The sequence below is a fragment of the Pseudochaenichthys georgianus genome, chromosome 9 (assembly GCF_902827115.2).
Source record: "Pseudochaenichthys georgianus chromosome 9, fPseGeo1.2, whole genome shotgun sequence".
In the NCBI taxonomy this organism is placed as follows: Eukaryota; Metazoa; Chordata; class Actinopteri; order Perciformes; family Channichthyidae; genus Pseudochaenichthys; species Pseudochaenichthys georgianus.
In genome coordinates, this window is record NC_047511.1 from 11,673,192 (window position 1) to 11,688,155 (window position 14,964).

General features: G+C 40.4%; 1 protein-coding gene across 1 annotated transcript; it reads right to left on the minus strand.

Moving 5' to 3' along the window:
- Positions 1-2,941: 2,941 nt before the first annotated feature.
- Positions 2,942-14,536, minus strand: mrpl1 (mitochondrial ribosomal protein L1). Its single transcript, XM_034091241.2, has 9 exons — positions 14,428-14,536; positions 10,063-10,171; positions 9,661-9,928; positions 8,146-8,229; positions 7,731-7,802; positions 7,106-7,217; positions 6,622-6,722; positions 6,103-6,184; positions 2,942-3,103 (listed from the first exon to the last, which is right to left on the minus strand). The coding sequence occupies exons 1-9, from the start codon at positions 14,456-14,458 to the stop codon at positions 2,976-2,978; spliced, it is 987 nt and encodes a 328-aa protein (XP_033947132.1). The 5' UTR covers positions 14,459-14,536; the 3' UTR covers positions 2,942-2,975.
- Between the last annotated feature and the right edge of the window lie 428 nt (positions 14,537-14,964).

Below are 14,964 nucleotides of genomic sequence, written 5' to 3' on the forward strand. Positions count from 1 at the left end.
ATTATGAAAAATACTTAACATTACTTTTTAATTTATTATCTTTTATGAATATATCTGGTTGTATATATTGCACATTTTCCATGAAAGAAACAAATGTATTTCAGTTTTATTGTGTTTATTTTATGTGTTTTATTTGAGTTTGATGCATAAACACTGTACTGTATGATGATTGTTGAAAATGCACTTTTACCATAAAAGGCCAGCTCGACCAGTTGGTAGAGGCTCATAAAAACAAAACTGTGTGGTCACTGGTCAGTCAAAACAACACAAATTGTTTGTGGTTCTTTTTGGCCAATTTGATTAAAAAAAATGCAAACAAATAATTTTCCCATAGCTTTTTTCTTGGTCTGGCAGTTAAAGGGTTAATCTGAGAAAGTCTCATTTTAAAGATGCTTTTTGTTAAACCTGTTCAGCAATTGTTGGTCAGCAAGATCTCCTAAATTAGAGCTGTGGTCTGTTCCTATTCAGTGTCATAGAAAGGCCTTGTGGCAGTCATTTGACTATTACCCTGTACATTATGCCCACACATCAAAATACTTCTCTGCTCACTGTTATTAGAGAATTCGTATTGTACTATCTTCCTGATTGTATTGTATATACTTTATATTTGTGTTCATGTGCCATGTTTAGAGCTTTGCTAAAGTGCAAGTGCGTTTTCAGAAGGAAATACTTGTGTGCTTTGGAGCTACACGCTGCAATGTAAAAGTACTGGAGGGCAGCAGAGGAGCAAGTCAGTGCGACGATCAGTTGTGAATGAAAAGAAACATGAGACACAAAGCAATAAGTCTCCCTGCCTGAAATGAATACATTATGTTTTATACGATATATTATCCACACAAGCTTATGGTCTGTTTTGCCATTTTGCACAAGCTGGGAATTATTTGTGGTAATGTGTTGGCTCAATGAAATGTTTACAAAGCGTGGGCAGCTTGGTCTTCACTTGCTGTAGAAAGCGTTTTAAAAACAGACCATTATCCCTCCCGACCAACATCTTCTGGAGATTGTAAAGAACATTTGTTTGGTCTGGCAATGTTTAGCACTGCCAACATTTGATTTAATATAATTTACTCCTTGTCAAAAATGTAGGTTTAGTGCGACATCTCCAGGTGAGCAGGTAGCCTGTTTTTGCTTATGTTAAGGTGTGGTTGTGTTTAGTGTTGCCAAGTTCAGTTGACCAATCATTAGACCAACAGTAAAAACACCCTCTCTGATGCATATGTGGTAACTGTGGCTGGTGTCACCTTTAAATAGCTGATGACAGCAACTCCTGTTGAGGGGATGGAGGAACCTGTGGACCCTCAATCTAAATCCAAAGTTGTTTTGCAGATGTTGGGGCTTCCCTTCACAAGGACAATCACAGAGGCATTCATGACCAAATAGAATGCAGCTTTATTTCACAAATATACATGTTAACATGTCAATGTTCAGCAGCTGTCAACGGGTAAAAGGGTGAACATACTTTACACTATTACATGGTGGGTTTCCAAGCCCTTAATGCGCTCATTATACCCTACTGTCCTATTAGGGCATTGCGTTCCAAGAATGCAGGGTAGTTGGTTGTTCCTAGAGTCTCTAAAAGTACAATGGGAGCCAGAGCCTTTTCTTATCAAGCTCCACATTTGTGGAATCAGCTTCCAGTTTGTGTTCGGGCGGCAGACACCCTATCCGTTTTTAAGAGTGCGCTTAAGACCTTCCTTTTTGATAAAGCTTATAGTTAGGGCTGATTAGATTCAGCCCCTAGTTTTGCTGCTATAGGCTTAGTTTGTCGGGGGACACCTTACTTCTTCCTTCTGTACCTGTGTACTCTCATGTTTCGATTAACCCAGCTTCCCCCAATTTTCTTTTTGGGGGAAGCTGTCTATCTAAACCGGGATCCTGAGTCGTGGCTGTGCCTGTTGCTGTGGTCCTAGATCCTGTGTCCTGCATCCTGGATTTCAAGTGGTGGCTGAACCGGTCACTGTGGTCCTCTGACTTTCATCATACTACTTCCCTGATGGCTCCCACAGGATTGTTGACATCCTTGTGGATTCATCTTCCTATTATACACACATGCATTTCCAAACATTTGGACTACCCATGTTGCAAATATATTATCTTTTCAATTTACACACGGCATCTATTGCACGTCTGTCCGTCCTGGGAGAGGGATCCCTCCTCTGTTGCTCTCCCTGAGGTTTCTCCCATTTTTCCCTTTAAACTGGGTTTTCTCCGGAAGTTTTTCCTTGTACGATGTGAGGGTCTAAGGACAGAGGGTGTCGTATTGCCATACCGATATTCTGTACAAACTGTGAAGTCCACTGAGACAAATGTAACATTTGTGATATTGGGCTATATAAATAAACATTGATTGACTTGGTTTGGGAACCAAAGGGTTGCTGGTTTAACTATGTACAGTATAAGTAAGAACTTATATGGAAATAAAACAAGAGGTCATGATGTCAAAACTGCATGTGTAGTAAATACAAATATGACGTTCTGTGCTACCAAACTTTCTATGGAAGAGTAAATGGACTGTATGTATATAGCACTTTATCCGTTCTTTATGACCCCTCAAAGCACTTTACATTCTACCAGTAATCATGCACCCATTCACACCCCATTCATACAGAGCAATGTGTCATATGCTCAAACAAGCTTACATTCACACCGTCAGCCATGTCGTCAGGAGCAACACGGGGTCAAGTATCTTTCCCAAGGATACATCGACTGCAACGGCTTGGATTGAACCCACAACCTTCCAATTGAAGGATGACCACAGGACCGAGCAGCCAGTCGCCCGAACACAGAAACATTTTCACAACTCTTATGATGTCCAGGTATTTTGTAAAACAATAACTGTAAAATATAATAATGGATTATTAATAAAAGTAACTTCACCTTGTAGGTTTTGTCCTCTTTGACTCTACAGGGATTTTTATTTTAATAAACAACAGATTCAAACTTAGGACAAATACTTTATTTAATAAAGTGAACATTTAGATTGTGAGAACAGCTTTTTCCTCCTCCTCCTGCTGCTCTGTTGGTTTCTGTAAAAGGTCTTCACTCCTAAACCACAGAGCTTCACTGGTTTGACTGGCGATGATCGCCCGCTCGATGAAAGGTCCTGAGGGGAGGGACAAGAAGAGGAAGAGTTAGTTTGGGGGAAAGGTCGGTGTATGAAAAGGGGGAAAGGTCGGTGTATGAAAAGGGGGAAAGGTCGGTGTATGAAAAAAACATTTTTGAGAACTTAAAACTATTTTCAAAATGCTGGAAGACATCAATAACACTATTCAAAAAATACAAGTCAGACTGAAATAAAAAAAGAAAGGAACTTTCAGGTTTGGTTCTGCAAAGCCCACCAACAATATTTTGTAAATGTGTTAAAAATAATTTGAGGCCTCAGTCATTTCCTTTTTGGAGAAAGGGATGAATATTTTCACTATAAAATAATATATTATATTTTCAACTTTTCATTAGAGGTTAGTTTGCCAATTTATTTTTCTTCTTTGCGGAAATATATTATCTCAAGAGAAATGTATTCGTCACACAAAACATATCTGGAGGTGAATTTTCAAGAACATATTAAATAAGCCCTTGTTTTTGTTTTAAAGCATAAGTTTGCATGACATTATAAAAAGTTAGGAAACCGCCTAAAATCTCTCTCACCCACATCCTGTCTCCTTTATTCAAAACCAAAGTCCCTGCTGTCTTAATTATCCCACATATTTACTTTATTTACCTTCTTATGAAGTTATTTGAGCATTGTTTCCCCTGCGTTTCATTTTTCCTGTGGCCAGGTCTTTATTTATCAGCATATGGTTGTGCCTTTTTGTCATGAATAATCCTCTTTAGCCTCGCTCTTCTCTGGGTTTTAAGAATTTCTCATTCAAGTTTCCCCTTGTTTCTGCCCACGCTGCAGCCATTAGCTTCTGTGCAAAGGACTCTTTAAAAGACATTAATGGAAATAAACAAAAATGTAAGTAGCAACATCTTCTGATCCTTGACCACTGGGTGCAGAGGAAATTCAATTCTGACCAGAGTCCTTGTGCCTGTTGGGTCATTGAACTGCTGAACAGAGTAAAGAGGACTCTTTGCTGGCTCTGCTCGATGGCAAAAGCTTGATAATGAAAACCGCAAAGCTTGACGAGTCCCTGAGAGACGCTCACTGTGCAGCTCTGAGGCTTCAGCAGAGCGGTAACATTTCCAGGGTGGCTGGAATGAGGCCCACGGGAATCAACCCGGATAAAAAAGGGATAATCTCTAGTTGACTGTGAGCACTTCAAACACAAGCTGCAGGTGGCTTTCTTTGGTCTCAAGTGAGAAGTGTAATTACTTTTATTTTAAGTTTTTATCTGCGGTCACCTTTGACTTCTTTGTTTGGCAAGTCAGCATGGAATCTCAAAAATGGAAAATATTTTTTAAAGAAGCCCTATTATGCTTTTTGGGGTTTTCCCTTTTATTTCCTGTAGTGTGTTATATAGTTTTTGGGGCATGTAAATGGTCTGCAAAGGCTAACATCCCCTTCAGAGATAGTTTCTCTCTTTGAGCAAAAAAGCCATTATTCAGTGGCTGGGTGAAAAGACAAATGAGTGTCAATATAGTCCTCATTATACAAGACTGTTCAACACCTGAACTTTTGAAAGAACATCCATAACATTCATCTGTTTGCAACTCATATACATCAATATTCCAATTTCTGTATATAGACTATTCTGCACCGTTTCTATTATATTCTATTTGATTTATCTGTTTTGTTGTGTTGCACTGTTGGAGGAGCCTGAGACCTAAGATTGTCATTGTCATAACTACACTGTTGCTATGCACACATGACAATAAAAGCCTTGAAACAATAGAGAGATTCAAAATTAAAGCAAAATCAAAAAGTTGTTGAAATGAGAACTTCCAGGTCACAAAGGGCCAGCGGTTTTAAATTGTCTCTATACCCTATAGTCATTCATTAGAGGTATAAATAAACACATATCTTTTTAAAGTTTTAGAGGCCTTTCACAATTAGTTTGGGCTGATCTGAGTGCCAATCTGTTCCAGGCAGGATGTGGTGCATTTTGTAAAAGCAAACAAAACAACCGGATGATTTTATAACAGCAGAATTTAGCATTTCAAAGCTAAAACGAGTAATAAGTCCATCTGCGGATTGGAAAGTCATTAAAAAGTGTGCAACAGCAACCACATTGTAATAAGTAGCCACCATTTTGGTACCGTTTCTAGAGGTAATTAAACATAACATGTGATTGATTTGCAGTCTATTTATAATACTAATAATGAGTTATTTCTTCATAAACATACACATAAGAAGCATTAAAGTGCTGCCTTAAAGGTGGGCTAGGTAATTTTGGAGAAACCAGCTCGAGTGCGCTAGAATTTGAAAATACACAGCCGGAAAAAATCTGCCACTTCCTCACAGAGCCCCTCCTCCAACACACACAAACACGCACATGACCAATGATGGCATGAGATAAGTTTGTGCACAGATGGAAGGCTGACAGGCAGGTAGGCCATCCAGTTACTTTAGCCGGGCCGGCTCAGATGATTGGTCGTGCTTTTTACAGTATTACGGCTTCCACAGATGACATTTTTTTATTGATTTTTTGTCAAAGCACTTAAGATATTCATTGCTATCGGGATGTTAAGAGCATTCCATGGAATATAACAAAAAGTGTATCGAGCCGGTTTCTCAAACTTACCTACCCCACCTTTAACTTCCGTCAGTTACAGAATTTCCGCTATATGGGTCCAAGTTACTTGTCTGAGACACATAACTACTCCCTGTTGGTTTCTAAAAATTCAGTGTGAACAGAAACCAAACCAGAAACTCCATCTGGAGGATACTTTGGGATTTTAGCCTTGGCACAACACTAAAGGAAAGGGACAACCTCAAAAGCATAATAGGGTATCTTTAAAACACTTGATTAAGAAAATGCAACAGTCTGGAGGAATCCCAAAGAAAGACAGGCGGCATATCACATCTCCATCAGCTTTTCTCTTCAACAACCAAATACAAGTCAATCAACAATGAGTCATTTTAGCCTGAAGAGCTGTCAAAATTGCATAAGAATTCCTCAGCTGCTGGTTTTATGTTTTATTGGCGTTTTGTTGTGAACTTACCCATATCAGCTGGTCGTTGGGAGCAGACATCCAACAGGACAGTTTCCAGGTTGGCTAAGATTTGTTCATCGGTCATGTCAAGCTGTGCGGAGGAGAGGTTAATGAATTTAATAGATTTTTATTTTTGACCTTTCCATGTTCCTTTTCAAAAAATGCTGAATGGTTTTGAGATTTCCGCATTTCAATGTCACAGGGAAAAACAATTAATTCACTTGCTGTTTTAAATATATTTTTTTAATATCAGGCTATATTTAAAATAAAGCCCTTTGTAAGCTTAAAAGTAGAGGTGCAGACAAACAAAGGGACAGAAACAGCTGGTTTGAAAATGTGATTTTATAGCTAAAACCACCTAAACAAGTCTCGAACGATTTTATGTTCCTGTTCAGAATAAAACGTATACATATTTAAATCAGGATTTCTTTCTCCCTTAAACATGCAAGATTTAAGATGTAATCTGCTTTTTGTCTGAACACCGAGTGTCCTCTTATTGGGGGGTTGTTGGCAGATAAATGTACATACCATCGCTATCTGGGTCCTGACGTAGCAGTCATCCTCCACCATGTACTCATGACCTGTTTTAAACATTTCCAGCATTTTGAGAATGTTGATGCCGACTGCGCCTGTGTGTCAACAGAGAGAGGGGCCATGAATATATTAGGACTTTAGACATGTTGTCAGCTTTGTTTCAAATCCTAAGACCGCTCCCCCATTACAATCGTCCTGCACCACACACACACACACACACACACACACACACACACACACACACACACACACACACACACACACACACACACACACACACACACACACACACACACACACACACACACACACACACACACACACACACACACACACACACACACACACACACACACACACACACACACACACACACACACACACACACACACACACACACACACACACACACACACACACACACACACACACACACACACACACACACACACACACACACACACACACACACCCTTACCTCTCTTGCTCTTTGGAAACTTCTTCCTCAGTTTGTTTTTCAGCGGTACGAGCTTCTGCAGCATATCTGGCACCGTTATGTAGAAGTCTGCTGAAATCTCATCATCTAAGATCTGAAAAATAAATCAATTTGATAGTATTAAACCGTAAAAAGATTAAAAAGGACACATTATGCTCAATTTAATGTTCATATTTGTATTGTGTACTTCTACTGTGACATGTCTAAATGTTTTAATGTTCAAAAAGCTCTTTATTGTCCTCATGCTGCAGCACCTCTTTTCACCCTCTGTCTGAAACCAGAGCCCAGTCTGCTAAGCATTGGTTAGCTGGCTAGCTCTGTTGTGATTGGTCAAATGCTTCGATATGTCCCACCCCTTAGACTATCATGTACAATGTGTTGTAGCGCTAGCCAATTGACGCACAAGTGTTACATATTGATGTCACTATGTTACTGAAGTAGTCCAATGGAAGCGTTTCAGGCAGGGGGAGTGTGTGGGGGAGAGAAACGTTGGGACTTTGGGATTTTAGCATTTGCAGATAATTGACGTGCACAGAAACCTATATATCACACTACAGGAAAGGGAAAACCCCAAAAAGCATAAAGGGCCTCTTTAAATTCCACTCACCGGCTGTATGAGCTCCACTCCTCCAGCGAACACTGCTCCGCTCTCCAGGGCAAATTGAGCTTGATTAGCGTCCTGCAGGGGAAACAGGTGCAGTGTTATCCATTTAAATCCGATTGGGGTGTGCCAGTCTGGCAGATGCCAACAGTGTCATTCATTATGGTCGTTAACATGCAACAAATAAGTTACAACCCACAACCTGTGCTGCTCGACAGGAATATAAATCAAACCCTGCTTGTAGGTCTCTGTGATCAAAACACCCGAGCCCATTCATTACAGACAGACAGGACGACAAATAAAAATCTGCTGCACATCGGCATCATGTTGAGACAATATTAAAGCTATTCATCAACAGCAAGCAATCAATTAGCTATGAAAGATTCAGTAAGGCTGAAGGGGAAGAAAATAAAAGTCTTACTGCGGTGAAAACTAAAACTTTGTTCATCTCTGTCTTGAAGGGGTGCGGTAGGTGCACCGTGCTGATGAAGGCATCTACTTTTTTCTGTGAGGAGACAAAGAAAGATTAAAAGATCACTGTTTTAAACGTTCAAATGGAGAGCTGTCAATCATAGAACAAAGAAGTAAAGTCCACATGCAGAGGAACACTTGTTATGCGTAGTTCTGCAGCAACAGACGGATGACAGCAAGGCTGTCGGAAAGAATATGTCTGGTGCTCTGTCTGCAGTCCTGGTGCACAAAGTGGTTAACAAACTAAGAGCTTTTCATTCTTTTGTTTGGGTCACACTGTTTTTGCTGATTAACCAACATTGCTAATACTGCAGCCTGATCAAGTAAATACTGAGATTTGTGGAAGCCAAACATGTCGGCCTTCCTGCTCTATTTTTACAGCTCAAGCAACGTGGTTAAAATAAAGCAGCTCGGGACTTCTGGAATACAATGGTATTGCACATTTGACCAAGTCAATTTAGGTGGAAAGTCAGCTTTGTGTGCATTCAACAGCAGACTCCACCATGTTAAAGTGGCGACTCATCTTTGATCAAATATATCCATTGGAAGATCTACTGTTATTGTTAATTAAAGTGTATTCATGTATTTGGGTTTGAATTTGCACAAACATTGGCCTTATAACCTGGATTTACTTATTTGTATTTTTGCCTTGTTATCACCCCATTGACATAAGATTAGATCAAGTAAGATAACCGCTTTCACTCTGAGAGGGCCTACAGTTTAACACAAACACAAACCAAAATAATAAATTCCTCTAAACAAAAGATTTGTATGACCTCATGAAGGGAGGATTTACTGGATAAGCAGAAAGGGGATCAGGCACCCCAAAACCAACAAGCTACCATATTAGACAGCCTTTATTGTAGTGGTTTAATCGATTAAAAGCAAATATGTTTTGACATATGTTGGTCCCACCAGGTCTTAATCCAAACAGGACTGTCAGTCTACTAATAAACGGCAAAGTGGGTGTATGTGAGTGAGTGCCTACCCAATTAATCAGCCAGGCTCCAGTTATAATCTAAAGCTAAGCAAATGTCTACAAATTGGAACCCAATGCTAAGAACATATGACCACCTGCGTCAATATGCCCAGGAAGAAAAAAATGGAAAAAGAGAAATCTCCAACGAGGCGTTCAGGGGCAGCACAGACAGGTCTTTCCTGTGTTAGAGTTTTATTCGCTACAGGGTGTACTTTGAGGGTTTGTGACTCTGCAGACCGTTTACATGCAGACAAACCTTCATAACACACAAGGGGATGGGTGATAACTGGAAAAGCATATGATGAGACCTTTAATAAAAACTGCAATACATAGGGGAAGTGCATCCGAATATTAGTTCTGAAAATATAATGGTTACACAAACAACTTTCTACCTCGTAAAGGCACATTTTCCCTCCAAAAATCGAACTTTTATCCGGCATTATATTAACTCAGCTTCTGCAATGGACACAGCTTCAGTGACGTTACCTTTTTCTCCAGCTTCATGTTGAGCCTCAGATCGATGAAGATCGGCTGTTTGAGGGGGGTGAAGTCCAACCTCTGAAAGGTCTTCAGCATGTCGACGGACTCAGCTGCTCCGTAGTTGGTCCGCGGGTAGAACCTGGGAACGTACACGTCATCCACAGGCGCCCACCCTGTGAAGCCGTGGGGCTTCTGGCTGTCCGAGTCATCGATGACCCTCCTTTCTTTCTTCACTTCCTTCTCTTTGTCCTCTTTTTGGTTTTTCCTCTGTGGCCTAATAAACAACAAGGAAGATGTTAAACTGAGTAGGTCACACATGGCAGCTGCCGAGTGCACAACATACTGGTTCTAGTGGGTATACATTCATCTGTAGAGCTGATTTTCTTAAACTAAAGTTTGCAAACTCACTTGACAGCTGCAAAAGTCCTGACAGGCAGATTTCTCGGGGCGGTCGGTGATATGCCTGTGAAGACCGGACCTCCGGCTCTCAGCAGCTGCCTCTGACATCCTGCAAAAACTGGATGAGGGGAAAAAAGCTGCTAAAGAATAGAAGCATACAGACACAGGGTGCAGATGACAAACTCAATGTAACACACTTGGATGCTGTGGGTAAGCAAATTAAACTGAATACCAGAGGTCAGATGTTTTTCTGTGATATAATAAAATATGTTTCAATGATTCATTGGAATGATTTCTTACTTTATTTTTTACAACTAGGTTATATTAAATGGATAAAGGTGCTCTCTCTCTCTCTGTGTGTCTCGCTCACTCACAGAGGCTGTGTGCTCCCCCGTGGCGATGACGGCTTGCATTAAAAAATTATAATAAACATAGGCCTATTTTTAAACACAAACGGGATTCCAAAAAGTGTCACGGTTAAACTCCGTATGAAGTGGTGCTCCACATTACTTTTCTTCCCGACTGCAACGCTGTTGTGTGTGTGTGTGTATGTGTATGTGTGCGTGTGCGTGTGCGTGTGCGTGTGTGTGTGTGTGTGTGTGTGTGTGTGTGTGTGTGTGTGCGTGTGTGTGTGTGAGAGAGAGCGTTTCACATGTGTATATGAGAGATTTTTTACACATGTTTTTAAATGATTTTGGTTTCAGTTGTGTGTGAGCAGGCTCGGATTAGCCATCGGGAGATTCGGGACTTTTGCCACGGCGCAGTGAAAGTCGACTGCCGTTGCGAGTCTCCGGCTGCAACAGTCCACTACCGCCCGCGAGGACCCAGGTTCGATTCCGGCCTGAGTTCCCTAACCCTCGACAAAAAAGCAATGAGATTTCTCCATAGGATTTTAGAAAATAGCTCCAAATAAGATCTGTGGGAGACGTACCTGTTAGATAAATGCACGTTTTGTTCAGCCAGATAATATCCACATGTCTACCATACTTTTATAATTTTCTAATCATAAATCTATCGATTATATTTATAATTCGACTTTTGAAACAAGAAGATAAGGAGGACTTTTACAAAAAAGTAATGAAGATTTGTGTCCAGAAGGATAGGCAAATGGACTTCATCTTCAAGTCAAGGTAAGACCGCAATTTTATTGAAAATGGGATCTAACTAAGAGAGAACAATTCAATATTTAAATGATAAAATTACATTTTGTGGGTATCCTTTTGTTGAACTGTCTGTTTAAAATGAATCGTAGCATCAGACTGAAAAAGCTTTTGAAAATAATATTATATTTTGATTTAGGTCAAAATATAATTTGTAAACCTGAAGAGTCAGTGCCAGTGCCTTACCAGCCATGAACCTCACTGCAGAAGCTTATATACAGAGTTGGGTGTAACGCACGCGTTACTGTAATAATATTACTTTTGTCGGTAACGGAGTAGTGTAACGCGCTACTTTTATAATTCAGTAATCACACTACAGTTACTAACATTGCCCCGACACGCGTTACTTCGTTACTTACTCAAATCAGTCATAATCAAACCTCAACAAACACCTGCAAAGAACACATGCTAAGGTGAAGCTAACGCACAGCTAGGGGTGGGCGATATTGAAAAATATGTTATCACGATATTTTCAGGCAGTATCACGATAGACGATATATATCACGGTATTTTTTCATGTCGGTTATTATTAGGGATGTCCCGATCACCTTTTTTTGCTCCCGATCCGATTCCGATCATTTGATTTTGACAATCTGCCGATACCGATTTTTCCCGATCCGATCTTTATGCAATGCATTAAGAGAAAAAAAAGGTAACAGATAACGGCTGGTCATCCAACGCGATACATTCAGCTATCTTGGCTGTTATTGTTTTGGCCTTTTCACTGTTCTGGGGCAGTTTCTCTTATCTTTTAAAAGTCTCTGAAAGTGTTGGTTGCTTCAGTGCCGTTACCTGAGTGGCCGCTGTGTACTCGCTGTGTTGTTGTTGGTGTTTGTTTCTCAGGTGGCGTATTAGATTGGTCGTGTTGAACGTAGCTCTGTTCTTTCCACCACGCGGAACCTCTGCCTTGCAAACATTGCATCTGGCTGTTACACTGCCTTCGCTTTCAATTTTATAATACTTCCAAACTCCTGACATGTTCTCTGTCCCGACTCCCGAGTCACCAGCTGAACGTAGCCTCTCGTTAGCTTACTGCTACTATTAGACACTGCGCCCACTCTGTTGCCAGATTTGAGAGAAATAAGCAACCAGGTCTATGAAAACAAGCCCAAAGAAAGCAACACATACATGATGTTGTGTAATTTTAAACCAAAACTAAGTCCTCAGGATGACTTTAAGACGTGAACATGGTCACTTTTGTTTTGTAACATTAAATTAAAAAAAAAAAATTCATTAAAAAAAAAAAAAAAAAAAATCCCGATCCCCGATTTTTTTCTCCCGATCCCCGATCTTTTTAAAATCACGTGATCGGCTCCGATCCCCGATCACGTGATCGGATCGGGACATCTCTAGTTATTATGGTTATTTTTCAAGTTACTTAACAGTACAAGCACCTACAAGTAACAGAAACTAAAACAAAAAGGAGTAACAGACCAAAATAGCATTTCAAGCTAGTTTTATTTCAGAAATGAAACCCTGAATGAACAAGTGAGCAGTGCACATCAATAAACATGAAAAGGAGGGTAAAACATAACTAAGTAAAACATAAAACATCAATGAGGAAAAGTCAGTGCCAAATAATTAAAATGTAAACTTTAGAGTAGACTTGAAGTGTAATAAAAGACTTTAGCATAACTGAAGGGAAAAACATAAAACGCCACAGCGTCAGTTATGTCTTTCCACCGTTTGCTAGTCTTTTCATAAGGAGCCCCTTTATGAAATGCCTGCCCTATGGTTGCTCGCTGCAAAGAAAGGGGGCGGGGACTTTGGGAGCGTGTCAAACAACTCGGACTGAACGCAAGCAGAGGTGCGCTGACATTGTGAAATCGATCGGGCTTGATATATGGTGAAATTAAAATCAGTAGGTGAGGCTGGGGGAGCGGGAGGGGAAGAGGCTCTCCGTCCGCTGTCATAGCCCCCTGCACCGCGCACGGAGAGCCTCTTCCCCTCCCGCTATTTTTTTTTCCATTTTTTTTTTTTTTATCACGATAGGACGATATCTCTGAAAAAGCATATCGTGGAGACCTAATATCGTCACGACGATATATATCGTCATATCGCCCACCCCTACGCACAGCTATTTGTTGTTTGTTTATATCACGTAGTCTGTTCTTCTTCTCTGTTTTCCGGTTGTTGCCTGTTTTGAATGACGAATACACACTACCGCCACCTGCTGGTAAGGAGAGTTATTGCCACTCACGCATGCGCAGTTCGTACCTGCTCGGCTGAAGTCTTTGCGGTGTCTGGTTCCAGTGCAACACATGGCCAACACGCAGGAGAACACGCCGACGCAACAGCGTGAGCAGAGATAGACTGCGCAAAATATACAGATAGCAGGAGACAGAGGACAGCCACGGTCAGATAGGAAAACATTCAGGATCTGGATCAGTCTTATGCGACAATGGAAACTGAACTAAAGAGAACATTTGAAACTTTAGCAGTCTGCGTGATCTGCCTGCAGGGAGGGGCGGGCCGGCCCTGCGAGTAAAGTAACGAGTAAAGTAACGAGTTACTTTATGTAGAGAGTAACGAAGTAGTGTAATATATTACTTTTTTTTTTAAGTAATATGTAATATATTACTTTTTTTTAGTAACGACCCCATCTCTGCTTATATATTATAAACATCTAAGTTTTTTGTGCCCCACCACTTTTGTACATATAAAAACGCCACTACATACACACCATCATAATAACATGTAAAGCTATGATATAACCATCAATCATCTTGATGCTTTAATTCATCATATAATTATGATCAACTAAGCAATACTTTAATTTATCGATTTAAAAAAAACCTCGTTAGAACTTCAGCTTACCGCCCACTACAATGTATTTTGGTTCAAGGACGCGCTAAAGAACTGTTCATTTAATATGTTTGGAGAGCCCACTTGTTTGTTAGATGAATGAAAAATAAACAGAGAATGTCAATCATTCAGTGAGTAGTTTAAATGAATGTTGCACCGTGCGATGAATTCTTTAGTACGCAAGGAGGTTGTAAAAAAAAAAGTAAATACATGTGAGATCTGTACTGATCTGTAAATTAGTTAGAAGGCAGGCTAACAGGTCAGGCTGTAATGACTATTTAGCGCTTTAGCAGAAACAATAAACCAAAAGATAAGCCTGAAACAATAAGCATGTGTTCATCTTAGTAAATGCTTTCCCTGAATGGTAACTGTCGGCAGAAATGAAGTAAATAACACAAAAACAACTGACCTTTCCACACTGTACGCGAGCAGGATGCCATGTCTGGGAATTCGGCTGGTCCGTGTGAAAACAGCGACTCGTGCTAAACAGTTCCGCCTGGGTACTTCTTCTTCTTCTCTTGGTTTTTGGCGGATTGCAAACAACATTAAGGTGCATACTACCATACTGCCATCTACTGTACAAGAGTGTGAATCATATCATTCCATCTCTTAAAGGTGGGGTAGGTAAGTTTCAGAAACCGGCTCGAGATACACTTGTTGTTATATTCCATGGAATGCTCTTAACATCCCGATAGCAATGAATATCTTAAGTGCTTTGACAAACAATCCATAACCTACCTACCTACCTACCTACCTACCTGCCTGCCTGTCAGCCTTCCATCGGGGCACAAACTTATCTCGTGCCCTCATTGGTCATGTGCGCGTTCGTGTGTGTTGGAGGAGGGGCTCTCGGAGATTTTCTCCGGTTGTGTATTTTCAAATTCTAGCGATCTCGAGCCGGTTTCTCAAATGTACCTACCCCACCTTTAACTCGACGTATATCTAT

What these genes read in the sequence shown, in the direction of transcription:
- mrpl1 (XM_034091241.2), bottom strand. Translation starts at nt 14,458, where the DNA reads ATGGCATCCTGCTCGCGTACAGTGTGGAAAG. An exon ending in AGGACTTTTGCAGCTGTCAA is followed by an intron (nt 9,929 to 10,062) that starts GTGAGTTTGCAA and finishes GTTGTTTATTAG; the next exon opens with GCCACAGAGGAAAAACCAAA. An exon ending in TCAGGACCCAGATAGCGATG is followed by an intron (nt 6,185 to 6,621) that starts GTATGTACATTT and finishes TCCTCCGCACAG; the next exon opens with CTTGACATGACCGATGAACA.